This window comes from Numenius arquata, chromosome 7 (genome assembly GCF_964106895.1).
Source record: "Numenius arquata chromosome 7, bNumArq3.hap1.1, whole genome shotgun sequence".
NCBI classification, from domain to species: domain Eukaryota; kingdom Metazoa; phylum Chordata; class Aves; order Charadriiformes; family Scolopacidae; genus Numenius; species Numenius arquata.
The window spans coordinates 40093180-40114612 of NC_133582.1; the positions used below are offsets into that span (position 1 = coordinate 40093180).

Here is a 21433-nt window from a genome sequence, read left to right on the forward strand (position 1 = left end):
CTGAGGGCTTGACGCGAGTCTGAAATAGACAGGCATTTTAGCACCCTGCTGCTTCCATGCTCTGGAAACCCAGCCCTCCTCAGCTCCGGGCCCAGGATGTGGAAGACCAAGTGGAAACACTGGTGGTAAGGAAGCGTCAGGGAGAAGCTCGGGTTTCTGAACCCCCCAGTCTCCACAACAACCCGCGGATGAGGAGGGGGGGGGGAGGAGGGGCGCTGAGGGAAGACATGAAAATACCCGTTATGAACCATCCCCCGCTGCCCGCATCTGACAGAGCCCACTGGGACTCTTGCTGCTGGATGCGGAACAACCAAGAGAGGTGGCAAAAATGCAACCCCGGGGGCGAGGCGATGGGACGGGCTGGGACGGGGCCTCCCGCCCGCGGCAGCGCAAGGCCGCGGACCGGGGCGGTGGTGGTGGCGCTCCTAGGTGCGAGCTGAGGGAGTGCGCATGCGCCCCGCCAGGGCCGCACCTCCGCTCCCCGCCCTGCCGCCGGCTGGCTGGCTGCTCGGATTGGCCAGCGGCGGGGGGGAGTACTGCTTGCGTCACTGCCGCCCGCCGCGCTCACTGGCTGCGGCGCGGGGATGCCGGGGCGAGAGGCCGAGGTACCTGAGGCGCGGCCTGGCGTGGCCTGCCCGTTGCGGTCCCTCGGGACGTCGGTTACTGGCCGTTGTCACCGGGCCTCCCTCGCTCGCTCTGCTAAGGAGAGCCCGGCGGCAGCGCCCGGGTGGGAGGCGGAGGCGGTGGCGGGGCGGGCGGAACGGCTTGCTGCACCCCTTCCCCTCCTCCGTCGTTGAAAGGCTTCCCGGCTCTTGGGAGGCGGCCTCCGGGGCAGCCTGAGGGACGGGCGGGAGGGAGGGAGGCGCGGGCCCTGCCCCGTAAGGCAGCAGCAGACTGCCGGGCTGCCCCACCGGCAGGCCCAAGCGGTGGGGAGGGGGGCGGCCCCGCTCATGCAGCGCGGCCGGAGGGTCGTAGCGGGTTTTCAGAGGCGTCTGAAAGCCGGCGGTGGAAGGCAGCCGTGTGCCGCTCTCTTTGAGCGGTTTTGAGGGGCCGTCCAGAAACCACCGTGCTGCAAAAGTCTTCTCGGATGCCGTTTTGCTCCAAGGTGGGGTAGAAACTCCTTCTTCATGAGCAAAACACCATTGTGTATTTTCATAAGAAAATCTCCACCTTGCTGTGTGGTTTGTGCCTCCCGCCATATCAGCGGAGAAGTGCTAGAAGTTGGTAGCTGGTGTGGGTAGGAAAGGCAGACCTTAGCTGAGCAGGCTGGGGTGTGCTTTGGGTGCGTTTGAGCTGGGTTTTGGGTGGCGGGCAGTTTTAAGGGAGAGCTCCGCTAGCCCCCATGGCAGTGGGGGCCCTTGGTGTTCAATGGGAAAGAAGTGTTGGAGGCGCTGCCGGCACGGTGCCAAGCAGAGGTGGATGGGATTGGGGCTAAGGCACAGATAGCTAGTGGGGTGGTGGAAAGGGTTTCCCTTAACATGGCAAATGGCTACCAAATGGTTGCTAATATATCTCATAGAATACCACGTTGGAAGGGACACCAGGGATCATCTGGTCCAACCTTAAGTGTTGAGAAAACTTTCCAACCACTGAATTGCAAGAGGATTCTGGAACAATCTCCCAGGAAAGGCAGAGGAATCAAAAAGCACAAATAAAACTTTATTGGGCTCTGAGAAGGTCCTGAAGAAGGGTTTCCTGTGCCCTAAGCAGCAGTCCTTGGCTAGTCTTCCTTTCCTATAACAAGTGACATATCAGCTGCTATATTTCCTCTTGTGCTATTCTTAATTAAGTGGCAATTTAAAGTCCTCTTCTTCCTCTTCCAGATGCATCCAGTCCTAAAGGCCTTCGTGTGTGGCTCCATCAGTGGGACTTGCTCCACACTCCTCTTCCAGCCCCTTGACCTGCTGAAAACCCGCCTGCAAACTCTGCAGCCTGCTGTAAATGGGTGAGTAGGACCACAAAGATGCTGAGGGGCCTGGAGCATCTCTCTTATGAGGAAGGGCTGAGGGACTTGGGTTTTTTTAGTCTGGAGAAGAGAAGACTGAGGGGGGATCTGATCAACACCTATAAATACTTAAAGGGGGGGTGTCAAGAGGAAGGGGCCAGTCTTTTTTCAGTGGTGCCCAGGGACAGGACAAGAGGAAATGGGCACAAACTTGAACATAAGAAGTTCCATCTAAACATGAGGAGGAGCTTCTTTCCTTTGAGGGTAACAGAGCCCTGGAACAGGCTGCCCAGAGAGGTTGTGGAGTCTCCTCTGGAGATACTCAAAACTCACCTGGATGTGTTCCTGTGCAGCCTGCTCTGGGTGGACCTGCTTTGGCAGGGGGGTTGGACTAGATCATCTCCAGAGGTCCCTTCCAACTCCGTATCATTCTGTGATTCTGTGAGAGAGAGTGGAGATGTAAATGAATGGTGGGTGTGAGGGTGCTCCACCGTAGGCTTCTGTCTGATTTGCATGCTGGGGCTTGGGATTCAGGGTTGTAATTCAGACACTGAGAGTCTTTCTGAAATTGGAGGTATGTTTTTATAGCATGGAGAGGGACTTATATTTTGCTGCAGAAGAGAGCAAATGTCTGCTCTTGTGAAGACTATTTTAATAACATGTATCCAGAGCATTTGTGTGAGAGATTGGTGTTTGCTGGAGTGGCCACCATGCAGTTTCACAGAGTGTCCTCTGCCTGAAAAATCGTATGTGGCTGCTACATAAACTGTCCACGTGAGAAGCTACTCCCATCAACTATGACTACTAGTGCTGCTAACAAAGGGAGTGAGCAACTAGAGACGCTAAAGAGAGGCCTCTAATGTGTGTTACAAGTGGTGGGAAAGCAGAATGTGACAGAGAACAAGTGGACAGGGAAACAAGCGACCAATGAAAACAGGCTGAGTCTAGAAGGAGCACTGCTGACATGCTGGAGTAATGCACAGAGATACAAGTGGAAGAGGGTGGCTGCAGAGTACGCCTGCTAGAGAGCATAAGCAGGTCATCTCTGCAGTTCCTGTCTTGTCTTCCTTTCAGGTCTGGTCGTGCTGGGATGGTGACACTGCTCTTTAGGGTTGTTCGTACTGAGAGTCTTCTGGGGCTCTGGAAAGGTGTCTCTCCAGTAAGTGGCTGTTTTAACCCTGACTTCTAAAAAAAAAAATACAGAAATAAACCTACCATTCATTACTAACTATGGCCTAGATTTAAATAGCCAGCTCTTGTACAATTATGAATGAGACCATGTGATTTAAATGGTTAAATCCTATTTTAAGGAGTTGATGTTGTGAATTCCACTGATGAGGTCACAGCAGTCGCTGTGGATTTGCAGTCCTGAGCAGCTGAACACTTGAATACTATTGCAAATGTAGGCTGGCAACTGCACCAACCTAATTTTCTTTTGGAATATCTTGTTCCTAGAAAACTGCAGTTGAGGAATGCATTAAATCCTGGAATCGTTTGAATAAGTTGGCTTTCAATGCTGTAAATTGTCCTTGTAAATTGTAAATTTACCTTGTCTTCTTTTCTCAGCATGTTAGCTTAGGAAAAATCAGTACAGTGAATGGTGTGGGTTTTTTTTTCTTTTGTTTTGGTTCAAAGTTTCCTTGTCAAGTTTGACAGTCTCTGAAATATTCTGTCATACATTTTGTCTTATATGTGATTTTTCTTTCTTCATTTGCTTCTGTTTCTTCTGAAGTCCTTTGCAAGATGCATTCCCGGGGTTGGAATTTACTTCAGCACTTTGTATATGATGAAGCAAAAGTTTCTAGTGGACCGTTCACCCACAGCCCTGGAGTCTGTCTTTCTGGGTGCCACCGCACGTGCAGTATCTGGGGTTTGCATGTTGCCGGTGACTGTAGTGAAGACCCGATATGAGGTGAGTGTGACTTTCTAATTAGTTCCTTGTTAATGATGTCGCACCTCTTCCTCATGATGAAAAAGAAACTCTTCCTCCTGGAGAAGGTTGCTGTCACTTGAGTACAGTCAGGGATGTAGTCCTGATTTCACCCTGGTTCACACATTGTGCAGGAAAAGCCATACTCTAATTTTTAGGCAAGACGTTTAAGATGAAACGGAATTCACCGTGAGATTTTTTTAAGTTTCAGTTGTATACAATGTGTCTTTCTTATTTTGCCTTCTTGAAGGGTTGTTTTTGAGGCTGAGGTATGTGGAACCCAGTTTTTGCCTTGGGCTGTCCTCTGTGCTGCCATCTCAGGTACCACATGGAGCACATGCTTGTTTGGACAGGGTGGCCTTGGGGTGTATGTAGGGCTCTTTGGCCTGTGCCTGACACATGGGTGACAGTTGTCTACCCTTGCAGAGTGGAAGATTTGGCTATGGGAGTGTCTATGGAGCTCTGAAGAATATCTATCAGATGGAAGGGGCTCGTGGCATGTTCAGTGGGCTCACTGCAACGCTGCTGCGGGATGCACCCTTCTCTGGGATCTACCTGATGTTCTATACGCAGACCAAAAACTTCACACCTCAGGGTAAGGCTGAACATTGGAGGCTGTAATGGGAAATGTTTCTTTTCTTGCGTCTTCCCCTGCAGTTGCCTGCTTTCGTGCTCTGCTTATTTCAACCTCAAGTAGTTAAATTAGTCTCTTGTAGGGCTTTAGGTGGGACATTTGCATTTTCCTGTGGAGAACTGTAGACCTATAGCTCGGGTCAGTGTATAAATGGAAATTAACCCTAAATTGGTTGATACGTAAGCTGGGTTAGTGAGCACTTGAAAGAGAAGATGCGTTCAGCTGTCCTTTCTATTGCTGGTTGTCTTGAATGCTGATCAGTTTCCAATAACCTGGGGTTTCTCTAATAGTAGAACTGGCTGGGGCGACACTTGCACAGTCTTAACTTCTCTGGTCTCTGGCAAAATCAGTTGCCCAGCCAGCGAGGCTTTTTAATAGTGCTAACTTTTGACTTGTAGCCACTTGCCCCTTGAAATGTTTCTCTACCCTGCATGAATTTTGACTTAGACCCCGATATTGATTTAATCATTCAGTAGCTTTTCGCTTTGTCATGCAGCACTGAGTATTCCTGGCCTGGTTTTGTGTCTGAGTGCATTCCCTTTGCTCTGTTGCAGACCGACTGGATCCAGTGTTCATGCCCTTGCTGAATTTCAGCTGTGGGATCTTTGCGGGAATATTGGCCTCGCTGGCAACACAGCCTGCTGATGTCATCAAAACACACATGCAGCTGTCCCCCCAAAAGTACCGCAGGACAAGCCAGGCCATTGCCTTCATCTACAAGGTGAGATGAATCCCTTCTAATAGGCGCAATCACAGCCTCACTTCTGATCTCCTCGCCCAAAGCACAGCTATGATAAGAAAGTTGTTGTCTTTTAAAGGAGGCGAACAAATGTCACTGCTGGATATGCTCATGCAGTCAGGCTTAATCAGCATCAGCATTTTCAGAGGCTGAGGTGGGTCATGCTGTGGGAGACTGAGGCTGAATCTCTTGTCACTGACTTATGTGCTGACCTGTTCAGTAATAACTGGAAAGTACTCTTGTTGATAGTCTGAAAGCGGTCAGAGGCTTAAGTCCATTTGTTGCTTTTCCTTGTAATTAGAGAGGCTATTGTCACTACTCAGGTGTGTTTCTTGCTCCTCTTGAATGGATTGCAAGGCGGTAAACTTGCTCCATGATTGTTCTTGCCATTCCTTAGTCCTGTATCTGTTTTCACAAAATTATAGATGATGGGGAATTGGAGAGCGAGCTCAGAGTACTGGAGCACAAAGGGCATATTCCAGTAAGCATCTCTCCACACAGGCCTCCTTTAGAGTTCAGGCTGTTGAATGATTTCACTTCAGTTCTGTGTGTTACGTATTGATTCTTACACTGGTGTTGATCGAAAGCGCTTTGCTTATTTCATCTTAACTTAATTTTGGCTTATCTTAGTATATGTAGGCTTGGAGGAGCTGTATTTGCAGCTGCTGCTGCCTGTAGTTTATCAGTGTAAGTACATCTGTGATTACCACGCTGGGGCAAAGGGTTTCTTTAGTATGTTTTGTGAAATGCTAGTTTCAGATAGAAGCCAGCTACAAAACAATTTTTTGCCCTTTGGACACTAAAAGAGAAACAAATGCCCAGATCTGTATCCCAGGAATGGGCTGGAGATGCACACAAAGCCCACCTTTCCCTTCCTGCCTTCAGAAGGGCAGATCTTGGCAGTTTTGCTTTGTTTCCATATTGAACTCTCTTTCTAAACGGAAATCTTTATTTGTGCATGGTACATTTGTCTCGTATCGGAATGTTTTTTTGACTTCACTACACAAATCTCAGTTTTTACAGAACAGCTAAGTGACTTTTCTAAATACGAAGCTCTAAAACAAGGACAAGTCATTTTCCTGAAGTGTCTTGAAATCGTTACATCCTTGCCTTCTCCTTGTTGGGCTTGAGTGTGGCTTTCCTCATCCTGGCATTACCTTCTCCGCTCACTGCTCTTCTTGTTTTCTTGGGTAGCCCTAAGTGTAGCACAGTGCTACGGTTTGTTCCTAAACATTAAATTCTATGTAAGCCTGGGTCTTTCAGAAACTGATCTGGGTCTCTGAACCCAGCTGAAATATATCGTGTGCTGTTCCGTGTACTAAATGATGAGAAATTAAAACACTAGAGGCAGATTATGATGGATTGCTGGTTTTTTATCTCCTTTTGCAGGACTTTGGGTTGGTTGGCTTTTTCCGAGGTGGTGTGCCCCGTGCCCTCAGGCGGACTCTGATGGCAGCAATGGCATGGACGGTGTATGAACAGATGATGGAAAAAATGGGCTTGAAATCTTGACTGACTCGCACAAGAAATGACCAGCTTCACTCCTGCTGCTGCTTGCTGTGATCAACTGGCACTAGGAAGTTCCCAGTGCAACAGAGGAACCAGCTAGGAGGAAGAAAGCCCTTCTGAGACAGGGGATTAGGCCTTTTGGCAAGGAGAGTAAAGAAGAATCTGATCTTTGCGTCGTTTGATCAATGCATTCCAGAAGAACTGCACCTGCAGACTGCCACGGGGAAATGGCAGGGTTTCTACAGCCTGGTAACTGTGCTGAAAGAAAAGCCCCTTTTAAAAATAGCTCTGTGCTCACCACCTTTACGCAATGACACATTGCTGAGCAAAAGTGTTTGAGGAGAAAACAGTGATTTCGGAACCTGTCAGCCTGTTCCTTGCTGATCTGGCCAGTAAGGCCAGAACAACCCACCATCTGATGTAGATCTTCCTTCCACATATGCTTTGTTCTCACAGGGGGACGTTGCAGACCACAGTGGGAGACTGGATGCATCTCTGAATGATTGTATTGCAGGAGTGGGTGGAAGAGAGATGAAGTGCTACAGGGAAGCTAGGAACACGGTCTCTGTCATCACTTTTGTACTGTGCTTGATACCAGAGAAGGTAACTGGAACCTCCTCGCTGTGTAATGTGTTATTATGTAATTGAGCATCTTAACACTCTTGAAATGTGCTTCTGCCACTACAGCAGTGTTTGCACAGGAATTAAGAAGCATAAGGCACTTTAGCATTGATTGCTACCAAAGTTCTATTTGTTCTCTGAAAAAGATTTTTCCTGCTGGTTTGACTATGTCAGGAACACTCAGTTTTTTGTTGTTGTTTTTTTTTTTTTATCCAGTTGTACTAGAAACTTATGTGCTTCATATTATTCATGTGTTAATCCTGGATCAACACCCTCAGTGCGAGCTGGTCCTTAGATGTAGCTTTTAGGGTCCTAGCTCATAATGTGAAATGGAAGCAGGTATAGACACTGATACTTCAGACTTTCCTTAAAAGCTGCTGCTGATTGCATGGGGAGTATCTTTGGGTTTGTTCTTTTCTGTAAGCTTTCTGCAAAGTTTGAGACCTATGAGTGTTTGGTAAGGAACTTTAATTCTCTTTGGGTTCCACACGGACCCTTCACAGTTTCCCAGCTGATCATCTTCTCCTAACAGGTAGTCCATATTTTCAGTATTCCTGAGTTTAGGGTAGAGATAAATACACATTTTTCATCCACTGTGCCTTCTTTCTCATTTCTAATTTGTTACAGAGACCTCAGTGTGTGTGCATCAAACTTGGGTCCAGCCTGCTCCCCTCTTCACTTGTGCCTCTGTGCTGGCTGGCTGGGTTGGGACTCTTGCAGCTCTGTTGGTGTTGCCGCAAAGCTGGGCGTAGAAGTGTGCGTCCTGTTCTGTAGCGTGCCTTGCAGAAAACGTAGCTTTGGCTTTTATTTTCTGAAACATCTAGGGATATTACAATTCACTTTAGAAACAGAGCAGATGTCTCTAAATATAAAGACATGACACTGTAGCTGTATGAAAAACTGGTACTACGTACCAGTTGCTCATGAAATTTAGAGTGTAATTTGCATAATCACTGCCTGCCCTCTACTGCGGCAACCTCCTGAGCACAAGAGTAGAGGGGACGTGGGTTGTAAAAGATATTTTTTTACTAACTCCAAGAAGGTTTGATGACTGATGTGAAAGTCTGAGTAAAGTGTAAGGGGACAGGCTGGAGTCTTGGAAGGTGCTGCCTGTTTTTAGCCTCAGCCCAAATGCAAGGGGAGACTGGCTCTAGACAATGCAGGAGTCTCCAAGAATGGTGGTGGAGGGTCCCGTGTGCCCATGTCTGATGTTCATAATAGAGCACTGCATCAAATCATTCCATATTGTGACTGGCAAGCTGTCGCGTTCCCTCTCCTGCTTCCTTCTCACTGTCAGGCACGTGGGTACATCATTTGCCAAATCCCAAATATGAGGAACTGTTCCTTTCTTTTGCTAGGTCCCTCCTACCCTTAGTGACCCAAACTTGTGAGGGTGCAGGAAACAGTGATAACTGCACATCCTGCTGTTTGTTATCCTGAGCGCTACCAGCACAGAGAGCTGGAGAACCAAATCTAGGATTGCTGACCGGGTAGAGTAGGGTGGAAATTACATGAGTTACCTCATATGGTTTTTTTCTTCCCTATGCATGGGATCAAACCAACTTACTATACTGGGAGCCTGAATTTGTTTGGGGCTTTCTCATTCTTGGTGAGTTGGATCTGTTGTTTATCCTGGGCTGTGACGATCAAGGGCTGTGTGTCGTGTCGCGCGCAAGGTGCTTCACGTGACAGTTCCTGATTTAGCAATGGCAAAGCAGTATGCAACTTGTGCAGACAGAAACTTAGACAAATTGAGGCAAGTGAGCAAAGAATGCCGAGTGATAAATCTTGAATTAAGTAACGTCTTCATTGGAAACCTGAAATGCGGGAACGCTTCAGTGGCTTTTACGCCCTATAGTCCTGCCTGGTCAAGTAACAAAGGAAGAACTAGAGAATTTATTCTGGTATATCGGTGTTTTAAAGTGTACCAATTTATTTATTTATTTATCTTTAATCTGGATTCAGGCCTAAAGCAGTGTTAGCTTTTCCTTTGGGAAAGTTCTTTCGTTCCCCTTACTTCATGGAGAATGAGGAGGCTCTTTGTTGTTGCAGTGAAGTGAGAAAGTATATGCTTTATATTTGTGAATTAGCCTGAGCTCCTTTGAGTTTAAGAAGTAAAGAATCTGAACTGCACTGTGTTTCATCAACCCTTGGTGCTGCAAATCCAAAAACTTCTCTACATGCGAGTTGGGGAGAGTGAGTTTTGCGGTGCGAGTTTGTTGTTTGTTGTTCTGTATTATTTCTTGTGTCAGGTCTCTCATCTACGGGGAAAGGGAAAGCTTGAAGTTCTGTTTCGCTGTCTTCTGAAAGCTGTATCACAGGCAGGGACAAGACTATTTCTCAACTCTGATCCTTACCATCCTTCACCCTTTTCCCCTCTTCAAAAACATTCTGTTTCTGAAGTGGTTTATTCAAGTTACTCCTTGATAGCTATAGCAAGTCAAGAAAAACAAGTGAAGTTTAAATATATTGCCCTTGGGGTTGTCTGCTTCTAATTAACAACAATTGGTGGGTGTACAACCTAAATGCAAAGCAAATAAAAAAAATACAGACACAGATACTTAATCACCTGCCTGTATTATACCAGCAATTTGACACTAACAATCCTATTAGATAATAATTTACAAAGCCATCTTAGCTGGGGTTCCAGAGAAGGTGGTGTGATCGCTTCTGTATACGGCAGGATGGCAGTCGGATTCCTCTTGGAATGCCCTCCTGTGCTGGCAGTACACTCTTAGTGAATGTGCGTCGGCTCTGCTTGCCCCTGTGACTGTGGTATAACATATTGAGGGAGTCAGTATTTAAGTGGAGTGTAAGGACCCAAGAGAAAATCTGATTGTTTATGTTTCAGAAACTTCACATTTCCATTCTTCCTGTGCCGATTATTAATATTTTTTTGTCCTTGCACTGTTTAAACAGAACTGGAGCTTTGGAACATGGCATAGGTTTGAGTATTGTGAGTGTTTATGTGTCTATATAAAATATTTATGTGAGAAGGTATATTATATGTTTCTAGTAAAAACTTTACCAAAATGAACCATGTCATCTCTTCAGTGTTTCTTAAAATAAAACAAATCAAATCCACAAGGGGTGGGATGGAATAGAGGCGTAAGAAAGCAAAAGAAGTTCCCCAAGAGACCAGGACTATGGGATGAGTTCAGAGTCCATACATATGCATGTTCTGTTTTTCTATGGGGTATAATATCCACAGGCTGTGCTGGTACAACCTAAATCAGCTTTACTTAAATGGAAAAAACACATAGCAATGGGGAATCTTGTCTTTTTCACAGCTTCCTCTGCCTGCCTGCTGTGTGTAAAGGCTGATGGAAATTGAATCTCTGTACCAGCTGGTGAAATACCCGCATTTAGGGGGGGGGGGGTGTCAGCATTCTGGGGAAGAGACTTTTTAATCTGCCAACCAGGTGTTTGCTACTCAGGCAGTCAGGTCTCAGCAGGGGACCAGAAATAGTGCCTGGGACTTCATTCTCCGCTGAGAGGCACAGTGCAAGGTGAGGCTGGATTGCTGGCATCTCTTGCTGTCACAGCAGGCTCCTGGGATTCAGTAGGAGGCAGGTAGTGCTAAGCAAAAACAACAGTATTGTTGATACCAAGATGACACATCTTCCAGATGCGAAGATACCAAACCTCTCTATTTTCAGGTGTTGCCTAGATGATGCATTCTTATGTGGAGCAATTCTCATGATGAATTCTCTGTGTGTAGCAGATGTAGCAGACAGTCCTACTGTGCAGCTCTGTGCCAGCTGGACCCAACTGCTTGTGGAGGTACCCGATTCCTAATTAGGCTGGCGACAGTGCCTGCTCTTAAATGCAGGGCTCCCCAGAGCTCTCCTGCTGCCTTGGAGAACCACCTCTGGCGTAAAGGGTGTTTCTGCTCACGCTGCTGCCCCAGCTGTGAGAAGAGATAGGAGACAGGCTCCCTGACCCTGTTGGGTGTGGAGAGCGGGAAAGAGAGAAATGGAGCAGTTTAAAGGCATTGTCTTTGTTATAAAACATTGAACTATGGATCTCCCTTTTCCCAGGCAAACGCTGTGCTTGCTTTCTTATTTTTAATGCATTGTGTGCCATGCATGATCACTGACATCAGCACTGAGCAGAAAATATTCCTCATCTCACACCCATGTATGGGTACTTTTGCAAAACCAATGTGGAGCTCCTGAAAATGCTCATCCGTTTTAGCATTGCTTCTGGTTTCAAAGTATCAAGCTGATTTGCCTCATTGCACCGTTTCTTAATTTCCAATTTCAGCGCTATAAAATGCTTTGGGAGATCTTATAACACATTAAAGAATTTTAGTAAAAACAATAGAGGTTAAAATGAGACCTCCACAACTTTTATGACAGCAATTCTAGCTTTGCAGGGCTGTAACTAAGAAGATAATAGATTTGCTGAAGTATGTTTCCCCAAAATGAGAAAGAAATAATAACAAACATTTGAAATGCAAGCCAAGATTGTATTTACAAAGCAGCACAGTATTGTGCAGTTTTGCTGGAGGTGGGTCAAATTCCATGGGTTCCTCTGTCTTCTGAAGGGTCCAGCTCCAGGGGTTCCACACCATCTCTTGGGTGGCACCCGCTGGTGATTTTGGTGGAACAGATACTGCTGAACATCTTTCTTCCTGAGCCTCTTTCCAAGATGCACCATTCAGTCCATTCATCACAGGACTCCTTTCGGCAGCAGAGGACACCTCCACCGCAGTCCAGTGGCTCTCTCCCACCACTGAGGTGTCCTCTTACAGACTCCTCTCTATTATTTGGGGGGTAAGAATAGACTGAATTCAAGGAGAAAGCTACCGGTAAGTAGTCTATGCTAAAATTGTTAGTTGGCATTTCTGGGTGTGTTAATAAATACATGGCTTAATGGCATGAGCCGGCAGCGTGTGCTGGCAGCCCAGAAAGCCAAGCATCCTGGGTTGCATCAAAAGAAGCATGGCCAGCAGGTCAAGGGAGGTGATTCTGCCCCTCTACTCTGCTCTGGTGAGACCCCACCTGGAGTACTGTGTCCAGCTTTGGAGTCCTCAACACAGGAAGGACATGGACCTGTTGGAACGGGTCCAGCGGAGGGCCACAAAAATGATCAGAGGGATGGAGCACCTCTCCTAGGAGGACAGGCTGCGAGAGTTGGTGTTGTTCAGCCTGGAGAAGAGAAGGATCCGGGGAGACCCTAAAATGGCCTTCCAGTACCTAAAGGGGTCTACAGGAGAGATGGGGAGAGACTCTTTATCAGGGAGTGTAGTGATAGGACAAGGGTAATGGTTTTAAACCGAAAGAGGGGAGATTTAGACTAGATATCAGGAAGAAATTCTTTTCTGTGAGGGAGGTGAGACACTGGAACAGGTTGCCCAGAGAAGTTGTGGATGCCCCATCCCTGGAGGTGTTCAAGGCCAGGCTGGATGGGGCTTTGAGCAACCTGGTCTGGTGGGAGGTGTCCCTGCCCATGGCAGGGGGGTTGGAACTCGATGATCTTTAAGGTCCCTTCCAACTCTAAGCATTCTATGATTCTGTGATTCTATGTGTGTCAGGCCCATAGATTTGGGAAATGCTTTTGTATCTGCCTTTCACACAGTGTTGTTTTCTGCCCGCAGGTTTCATACTAGATATGATTTGACTTGCCCCCGTGCTTTTTTTATTTTTTTTCCCTCCTTTCTTTCTTTTTTAAATTAAAGCATCAGAAATTTCCATATTGCCTCCAGGACTGCAGATGATCCTCTGCCAAATGCAGTTTTTCTCTTGTGACACTTAACAGCGTGTGATCTGAGAACATCTGCGCCCGAGTGTTGACCCTCACCACACCGTTGCGGAGCTGCCCGAGGCTTCGGGAGCACCTCTCTGGTGAGGCAGAGAAAGGTTCTGTTACGGTCCAGGCTACGCACCAGACACCCTACTGACACGTGGGGACTGGCAGGAGCCAAAGCCCTAACCATGAGCCACCCGGAGCTCGGTGGGAGCATGGGAAGGGAAGGTCAGGCTTTGGCATGTACGGTATGAACGTGCTTGTGCTTCACTGGGGCTGGGTGGAGGAACCAAGGCTCAAGCAAAACAACTCCCTAGAAATTGAATAAGGCAAGTAAAATCCAACCGGATAAATCTGGATAATAATAGGGGCCTTTTGGTGGTGCCTGTGACTTGGGAGAAGAGTCCGTCCCTCCTTTCAGGCAGTCGTAGAGAGCAATAAGGTCTCCCCTCAGCCTCCTTTTCTCTGGTTAAGGAATATTTTGAAGCCAACTCAACTTTTAGGATACGATGCCACCCTCTTCATATAATCATGTAGCTCAGTTCATCGTGACTAGTGACAACAGGGGGTCATGGTCTAAAATACACAGTAAGACAGATACACCTCTACCTGAGGGACATGTTCATTTGTGACAGAGATTTTTTTTTTAAACTGTCTCAACACAGAGTTAAAAAGTAAAAAAAAACTTGTAGGGTGCTTAAGAAAATGTTTTGGAATACTTTGCCGTCAACCTTTAGCGTGACTCTTCCAAGGCCTCTTGTGGGCTGTGCAGCTCATGGTCTACTAGAAAGGGCCCAAACTCTGACAAGGAGAAATAAGTTAATTTAAAAGAGGTGTAGATGTGGTGCTTAAGGACAGGGTTTAGTGGTGGACTTGGCAGTGCTAGGTTAATGGTTGGACTCAACCAGGTTGAGTTCATGTTCTTGCTGAAAGTTGACTTATTCACGGAGTTTTGTTTCACCCACCTTTGTCGCCACCACGTGGCAAATGTGTGAATTGTTTCCTTAAAAGAACATTCTCCAACTGGTCTGGTAATCTCACTAATTAAGATCATCTAACAAGCATGCAGAAAAGAAGAACGGTGTGAGGGCCAGCTCCTGACTCGCAGGCTGAAGTTTTGTGGGAATGATGGAAAGCAGCTGACAGTAAATGCACAATCTCAACGCCTATAAATACTCAAAGGGTGGGTGTCAGGAAGATGGGGCCGGTCTTTTTCCAGTGGTGCCCAGTGACAGGACAAGAAGTAACGGGCACAAACTTGAACATAAGAAGTCCCATCTAAACATGAGGAGGAACTTCTTCCCTTTGAGGGTGGCAGAGCCCTGGAACAGGCTGCCCGGAGAGGTGGTGGAGTCTCCTTCTCTGGAGACATTCCAAACCCCCCTGGACACGTTCCTGTGCAACCTGCTCTGGGTGGACCTGCTTTGGCAGGGGGGTTGGACTAGATGATCCCCAGAGGTCCCTTCCAAACCCATGTTATTCTGTGAAACTGCTGCCCACCAAAATGGCCAAGGTCTCGTTTTACAGGAAGCGAAGAACGAAGGTGAGATGGTGTTGTCACCTGCTACTTAAATAATCTCCTTGGTGTAGTTTAACCCCAGCCAACAACTAAGCACCACGCAGCCGCTTGCTCGCTCCAGCCGGGTGGGATGGGGCAGAGAATCACAAGGTTAAAGTGAGAAAACCTTGTGGGTTGAGATAAAGATGGTTTAATGGCTAAAGCAACAGCCAGGCACATGCAAGCAAAGCAAAACAAGGCATTCATTCACAGAATCACAGAATGATACGGGGTTGGAAGGGATCTCTGGAGATCATCTAGTCCAACCCCCTGCCAAAGCAGGTCCACCCAGAGCAGGTTGCACAGGAACGTGTCCAGGGGGGTTTGGAATGTCTCCAAGAGAAGGAGACTCCACCACCTCTCTGGGCAGCCTGTTCCAGGGCTCTGCCACCCTCAAAGTGAAGAAGTTCCTCCTCATGTTTAGATGGAACTTCTTATGTTCAAGTTTGTGCCCGTTCCCTCTTGTCCTGTCACTGGGCACCACGGGGAAGAAGACTGGCCCCATCCTCCTGACACCCACCCTTTAAGTATTTATAGGTGTTGATGAGATCCCCCCTCAGCCTTCTCTTCTCCACTGCTTCCCATGGGCAGGCAGGTGTCCGGCCACCCCCAGGAGAGCAGAGTTCCACCACACGTACTGGTTACTCAGCAAGACAAATGCCGTAATTCAAACAACCCCCTTCCTTCTTTTTCCCCCACATGTACATGCTGGGCGTGATGCCGCATGGTATGGTAGAGCCCTCTGCTCAGTTGGGGTCAGCTCTCCTGGCTGTGTCCCCTCAGATCTTCCCGTGCACCCCCAGCCCGCTTGCTGGTGGGGTGGTGCGAGGAGCAGAGAAGGCCTTGACTCTGCGTAGGCGCTGCTCAGCGAGAACCAAAACACCCCTGTGCTACCAACGGCTGCTTTTTAAAGCAAACGAACAGAAAATGGACACCCCCTGAGGAGGCAACGACGGCGCCGCCGCCGCGGGACGGAGAATTGGCGCGCTCACCGTCGGCCACGCCCCCCGTCGCCAGGCGCCACCTCCCTTAGCAACGGACGGGGCCCCGCCCTACCCGCCGCTCCCCATTGGCCAGCGAGGTTATATATAGACGTCACGCGGCGCGGCTTTCCCTTTCCGCCCCGGCCTCCACACGGCGTTGTCAGCGTGAGTCCGGGCTGCCGCCTCGGGGAAACGGGGAGGGGGGACTCGGGGGCGGCGGCGGTGCCTGTGTTTGCGCCCCGCCGCGCTGATGGGGGGGTCTCTGCGCGCCCCTCCGCCGTGCCGGACCCGGGCGAGCCGCGGGGAAGGCTAAGGCCTGGCGGATGGTGGTGGTGGGAAGAGGCGGCCGGCGCGGCCAAGATGGCGGCTGGGGCTCCTGGCGGCCCTCATGTGGCGGAGGGAGGTGGGAGTCCTCGCCCGGCTGAGCCGGCGGTTTATGCCCACAGGTTCCCTGTCGTCGCTTCCTAAGGGAAACCCCACAATGTCCGGAGGTCTCGATGTCCTGCAGATGAAGGAGGAGGATGTCCTCAAGTTCCTCGCTGCCGGCACTCACCTGGGAGGCACCAACCTTGACTTCCAGATGGAGCAGTATATTTACAAAAGAAAAAGCGATGGTAAATGCGTAGGATGGGTGGACCTGAGTGGGCAGCAGGGATTTTGTGGGCACAGCTGAGGAAAGCAGGAAAGTGCTAGTGCTTGAGCTCCCTAGCAGTTTCTCCATGGCCTGAAAGGTGCAGACATCTTAAGTGGTTGAATCACGTTACTCTGAGAAGTAGGATGCAATACAGATTTTAGAACTTGGTAATTCAATCACAGTGGACTTGGGCGCTTCTTCTAGTTCTTGACTATAGGAAAAAAACTGTTTTAATGTCTCAGTAGTGATTTCTGGTGCTTGTTTGCTTTGTACTTCAATCTGAGTTGCACCTCATTAAGAGATTTGAGAAGCTCAGTGTGGGCTGGCAATGTGTGCTTGCAGCCCAGAAAACCAACTGCATCATGGGCTGCATCAAAGAAGTGTGGCCAGCAGGGTGAGTGAGGGGACTCTAGCCCTCTATTCTGCTCTCGTGAGACTCCACCTGTAGTATTGCGCCCAGCTTTGGAGTCTTCAGCACAGAAAGGGCATCGACCTGTTGGAGTGGGTCTAGAGGAGAGCCATGAAGATGATCAGAGGGCTGGAGCATGTTTGCTATGAAGAGAGGCTGAGAGAGTTGGTGTTGTTCAGCCTGGAGAAGAGAAGGCTCCAGGAGACCTTATAATGGTTTCCAGTGTGTGAAGGGGGGCTACCAGAAAGCTGGAGAGGGACTTTTAACAAAGGTATGTAGTGATAGGATGAGGAGTAATGGCTTAAAACTGGAAGAGAGTAGATTTAGACTAGATATCAGGGAAAAATTACTACAAGAGTGGTGAGGCACTGGAACAGGTTGCCCAAGAGAAGCTGTGGATGTCCCACCCCTGGAGGTGTTCAAGGCCAGGCTGGATGGGGCTTTGAGCAACCTGGTCCAGTGGGAAGTGTTCCTGCCCATGGCAGGAGGGTTGGAACTAGATGATCCTTAGGTCCATTCCAACCCAAACCATTCTATGATTTTATGATTGATGCTCATACGAGGCCCTGTTTCATATTAAAAGGTGTTGGAAGTATGGTATATTAAAACCATATGGGAGGACTTGCCTTGAAATAGCTTTCCATTAACTAGAATTTTGGAGTAACTGGAGCCGTGTGACAAGTTTAATGGCAGACAAGTGCTGTCCCGTTTTAAGATCTTGTATTTGCTGGTTGCTATAAAGCCTTTTTTCACCAATAGGTATTTACATCATCAATCTGAAGAGGACCTGGGAAAAGCTTCTCCTGGCAGCCCGTGCCATTGTTGCCATTGAGAACCCAGCTGATGTGAGCGTCATTTCTTCTAGAAATACTGGACAGGTATGGACATTTATTGGTCATGAGGCTTGCAGTCTCGGGAGCAGGACTGTCTTGCCATGTATCATTGCCTGCCTGTGGCAGCTTGATGATAAAAGGGAGTAACACAAATTTTGGTCCTAGGAACACTTTTTTGGAAGCATGTTTCTTGTGTTGTTACACTTGCAGCTTAGAAGAGATCAGTTGAAACCCCACCCCCCATTTCTGTAGTTTCAGGGCATTTGATAACTTATTTTTCTTTCATATCCTCCTTTGGGTACTTCCTGTTGGATTTCTGGCATGTTAGTGGTGAGTTCCCTGGTGACCCCCTTTCCCTCCCTCAGTCATTCTTTGAGTCATTGGCACTGCTTTTTCAGGACAATAAGTGCCTGATACAAAAGTTTTTGAAGAAATCGTTTACTCTGATATTGAGCAAGGTGTAGTAACTAACAATTTTTAATTTCGTCTTTAGATTTTTAGCAGAATAATTCTGTCATAGATGTGGACGCAATCTTTAAAATGCAATTAGTGTCTGAAGTTTATCTGTCAGCTTAGTTTCTTCGGAGTAATGCAGGTTGTGCCACGAACATTCAGGAAGATTATGTATGGCATGGGGTGGATTTGCAAAGGAAAAGCTCGGGTTCCTGTGGACCTCACCTGCACACTGTTAAAGCTTGATGCTGAGGTCAGTTTTTGGCCCATGAGCTCTCAAGTGTCGGAAGTGTGCTACAGCAAACCCATGGCAGGGTTTTCGCTAACGCCAGGAGAGGGAACTCCCTCTATGAATGGAGTTTGATAGTAGGCCCTGCCACATGCCCAGCTGTCTTGAGAAGTTAAAAGCTGTTGTAAGAACTGCCAACTGCAATTTTAATGGACACAGCTACAGTTTGTGTATATTTATGGCTGAGCTTTTCCTCTGGTTCCTGAAGTTGTGCTACTGGATAATGAAAGGATGTAGAAATCATGGAAGGAAATTGGCTTTGCTTTTTTCATAAGATGTTTGCTTTATCTCCCCTTCCATGATTTGATTGTGAGACTTTGGAGTAGAGCTTGCAACTGACTTCAGGGAAAAAAAAGGGGTTTTTTTCTGTGTCCTGAGTTCTTGCTTTGCTGGTGGAGATGGTCTTTTTAACTCTTGGTGTTGGCGTAGCATTTTTACTTTGTCTCATTCTGAATGCAGAGCTGTTGGTGAGCCCTGATTTCACAGGAACTGAAACAAATAGTTCACTGACAGCATACCCGGATGATTCGGTTGAAAATGCAGTTTTCCTGCTTCATCTTTGCTGTGGTCCGTTTTGCAGCGTGCTGTTCTGAAGTTTGCTGCTGCTACTGGGGCCACTCCTATTGCTGGACGTTTCACCCCCGGTACCTTCACAAATCAGATCCAAGCAGCTTTCCGTGAGCCACGACTCCTGGTTGTTACGGACCCCCGGGCTGATCATCAGCCGCTGACAGAGGCATCTTATGTCAACATCCCCACTATTGCTCTGTGCAACACCGACTCCCCGCTGCGCTACGTGGATATTGCTATTCCCTGCAACAATAAGGTAACGGCTTTGTTGTAGCATTCAAAGCTGCTTCCTCCAGAGCATGCCCTAGGTTGCAAGATGGGGATGCTTTCTGCAGGGGAGGGTTGGCTTGTATCTTCCATGTCTCCTGGGGTGATGAGCTAATTAAGGCCTCTTGCAAGCTGGCAGGCGGATGGGGAGAAGGAGATGAGCTGCACACAGTTGGAGCTTGGAGCTGAGGCCAGTTTCTGGCCAAGGAACTCTCAAGTGTAGGACGTGTGCTATAGTAACCTGGCAGGACTTTTCGCTGACGCCATGAGGGTCTTTGTGGCCCAATGAGTGGAGTTTGATAGTTATTCTTGCCACAGTTTGTGAATATGAATGAAAGATAAAGTGAACTGATGGAAGAAATTGCTCTGAAATGTTACCTTCCCAGAAACCACCTGATAGGTAAAGGTGAGGGGGACGGGAAACTCTGATCTCTAGATGTTGTCGTTCACCAAAACTAATGCCAGCCAAATCTGAGCATGCGTGTAAGATTTGCTCATCTGGTCAAGTTTTCCATTTCTTCATTTTAGCATATGTGATAAGTGTAATCCTTCTGTTTTGGGCAAGATTCATGTGGGGTAGTGAGCAGTATGAAACTCCATAGCAGGAAAATTGCTTGAGGATATGGTATATACAGCAAATTCAGGTGCCGGTGATTGAAGTGTGCTGTGATTTCTGCAGAGACTTGAAACATGTCACTGGGGTCTTCAAAAGTTGCCCTCTCCTTGGTCCAAGTATGTAAGCGTGGGCATTAGCAAGTAATGCCTTTCTCTTGCCAAGAAAGAACCTTGGATTGACTGCAAAGAAGTTTTGCTTTTTTAAAGAGAAAATGGTGTCAGGACAAGAGGTAACGGGCACAAACTTGAACATAAGAAGTTCCATCTAAACATGAGGAGGAACTTCTTCACTTTGAGGGTGGAAGAGCCCTAGAACAGGCTGCCCAGAGAAGTTGTGGAGTCTCCTTCTCTGGAGACATTCCAAACCCACCTGGACACGTTCCTGTGCAACCTGCTCTGGGTGGACCTGCTTTGGCAGGGGGATTGGACTAGATGATCTCCAGAGGTCCCTTCCAACCCCATATCATTCTGTGATTCTTTGTTTTCAGAGGTTTAGCTTCACAGGAAATCTTAACGTACTTTCTCTTCTGTTCCAGGGAGCCCATTCAGTGGGTCTGATGTGGTGGATGCTGGCGCGGGAGGTCCTGCGCATGCGTGGCACCATCTCCCGTGAGCATCCATGGGAAGTCATGCCTGACTTATACTTCTACAGGGATCCTGAGGAGGTAGGAGACCTCTGGAAGGAAGCATGGCTGTGTGAGGTGTCCTGCTTGTGCTCCTGCCCCATGGTCCCGTGTGCCTGCTCTTGAGAGGGGTTTTGCCAGTACAATAATTGCACTTCATAGTTAAGGTGGTGGTTAATTAGTCTTGTCTGTTGTTAGTTGGTGCGTATTGTCTATTGTGTGACAGTGAGGACGATGAGGTGTTTCTGGTGGGAGACTTAGGTGGCTCTCTTCCGTTGCAGATCGAGAAGGAGGAGCAGGCTGCTGCTGAGAAAGCCGTTACGAAGGAGGAGTTCCAGACCGAATGGACAGCCCCAGCTCCGGAATTCACTGCTCCTCCTCAGCCAGAGGTTGCAGATTGGTCTGAGGGAGTGCAGGTCCCATCTGTGCCCATCCAGCAGTTCCCCACCGGTCAGTTTGGGGGATGTCTGTGGGGAGTGTGGGGGTGTGTGTTGTAGTGAGTGGGAAAAGCTGGGGTGTGCTAAGTGTTGTTGTCTTTTTAATTGCAGAGGACTGGAGTGCCCAGCCTGCCACCGAGGACTGGTCAGCAGCTCCCACGGCCCAGGCTACCGAGTGGGTCGGCACTGCCACGGAGTGGTCGTAACTTCAGTCCCACTGTACTGTGAGAGAAATAAAGACTGGTTTAATACACACCGTGCTTGGTACTGCTTTTTTAAAACTGGTTGGCAGGCGAAATACGTGGGTAGCATGGGGTGCAGTCCTTGGCCAAGGGTGGGAGGGTCTGTAAATTGCCGTTTCACCCCCCTGAGTGGAGTTGGGGGCTGTGGCCTGCTGCCCGCCCTCCCCAGTGGGTTACAGCACCCGTCCCTGGAGCAGCATTCCCATTTTCCTTCCAGGGCTGGTGGGCAGATGAATCTCTGCTCGCCCCGCAGGGGCGTTCCATTGCCCCCACCTGGAGTTTCACCCATTTGTGGTCCCAGGTGCGGGTGGGAGTAGCTGCCTGGCTGTGTGGTGTGGAGAGCCCTCAAGTTGGGAGCTGCTCTGGTGGTGTAACAGCAGTTCTAGCATCC

General features: G+C 48.3%; 2 protein-coding genes and 2 non-coding genes across 6 annotated transcripts; all 4 read left to right on the top strand.

Moving 5' to 3' along the window:
• Positions 1-56: 56 nt before the first annotated feature.
• On the top strand, positions 57-10407 carry SLC25A38 (solute carrier family 25 member 38). Of its 2 annotated transcripts, none has more exons than XM_074150930.1 (7): positions 57-125; positions 1824-1945; positions 3020-3104; positions 3678-3857; positions 4302-4470; positions 5064-5230; positions 6638-6760. In XM_074150930.1, exons 1-7 carry the CDS (start codon positions 57-59, stop codon positions 6758-6760), a joined length of 915 nt encoding a protein of 304 aa, XP_074007031.1. The 2 variants fall into 2 exon arrangements, with proteins under 2 accessions (XP_074007031.1, XP_074007032.1); XM_074150931.1 differs by lacking the exon at positions 57-125 and adding an exon at positions 585-605 and having other exon boundaries at positions 6638-10407.
• Positions 10408-15807: 5400 nt separating this feature from the next.
• On the top strand, positions 15808-21054 carry RPSA (ribosomal protein SA). Of its 2 annotated transcripts, XM_074150386.1 has the most exons (7): positions 15808-15835; positions 16117-16284; positions 17473-17591; positions 18869-19114; positions 20277-20405; positions 20645-20813; positions 20912-21054. In XM_074150386.1, the coding sequence occupies exons 2-7, from the start codon at positions 16152-16154 to the stop codon at positions 21004-21006; spliced, it is 891 nt and encodes a 296-aa protein (XP_074006487.1). In that variant the 5' UTR covers positions 15808-15835; positions 16117-16151; the 3' UTR covers positions 21007-21054. The 2 variants fall into 2 exon arrangements, with proteins under 2 accessions (XP_074006487.1, XP_074006486.1); XM_074150385.1 differs by lacking the exon at positions 15808-15835 and having other exon boundaries at positions 16152-16284; positions 17473-17596; positions 18859-19114.
• LOC141466961 (small nucleolar RNA SNORA62/SNORA6 family) lies at positions 18224-18383 on the top strand. Its single transcript, XR_012463323.1, has one exon. It is a non-coding gene; the product is annotated as a small nucleolar RNA SNORA62/SNORA6 family (small nucleolar RNA).
• On the top strand, positions 19287-19445 carry LOC141466960 (small nucleolar RNA SNORA62/SNORA6 family). Its single transcript, XR_012463322.1, has one exon. It is a non-coding gene; the product is annotated as a small nucleolar RNA SNORA62/SNORA6 family (small nucleolar RNA).
• Positions 21055-21433: the final 379 nt, after the last annotated feature.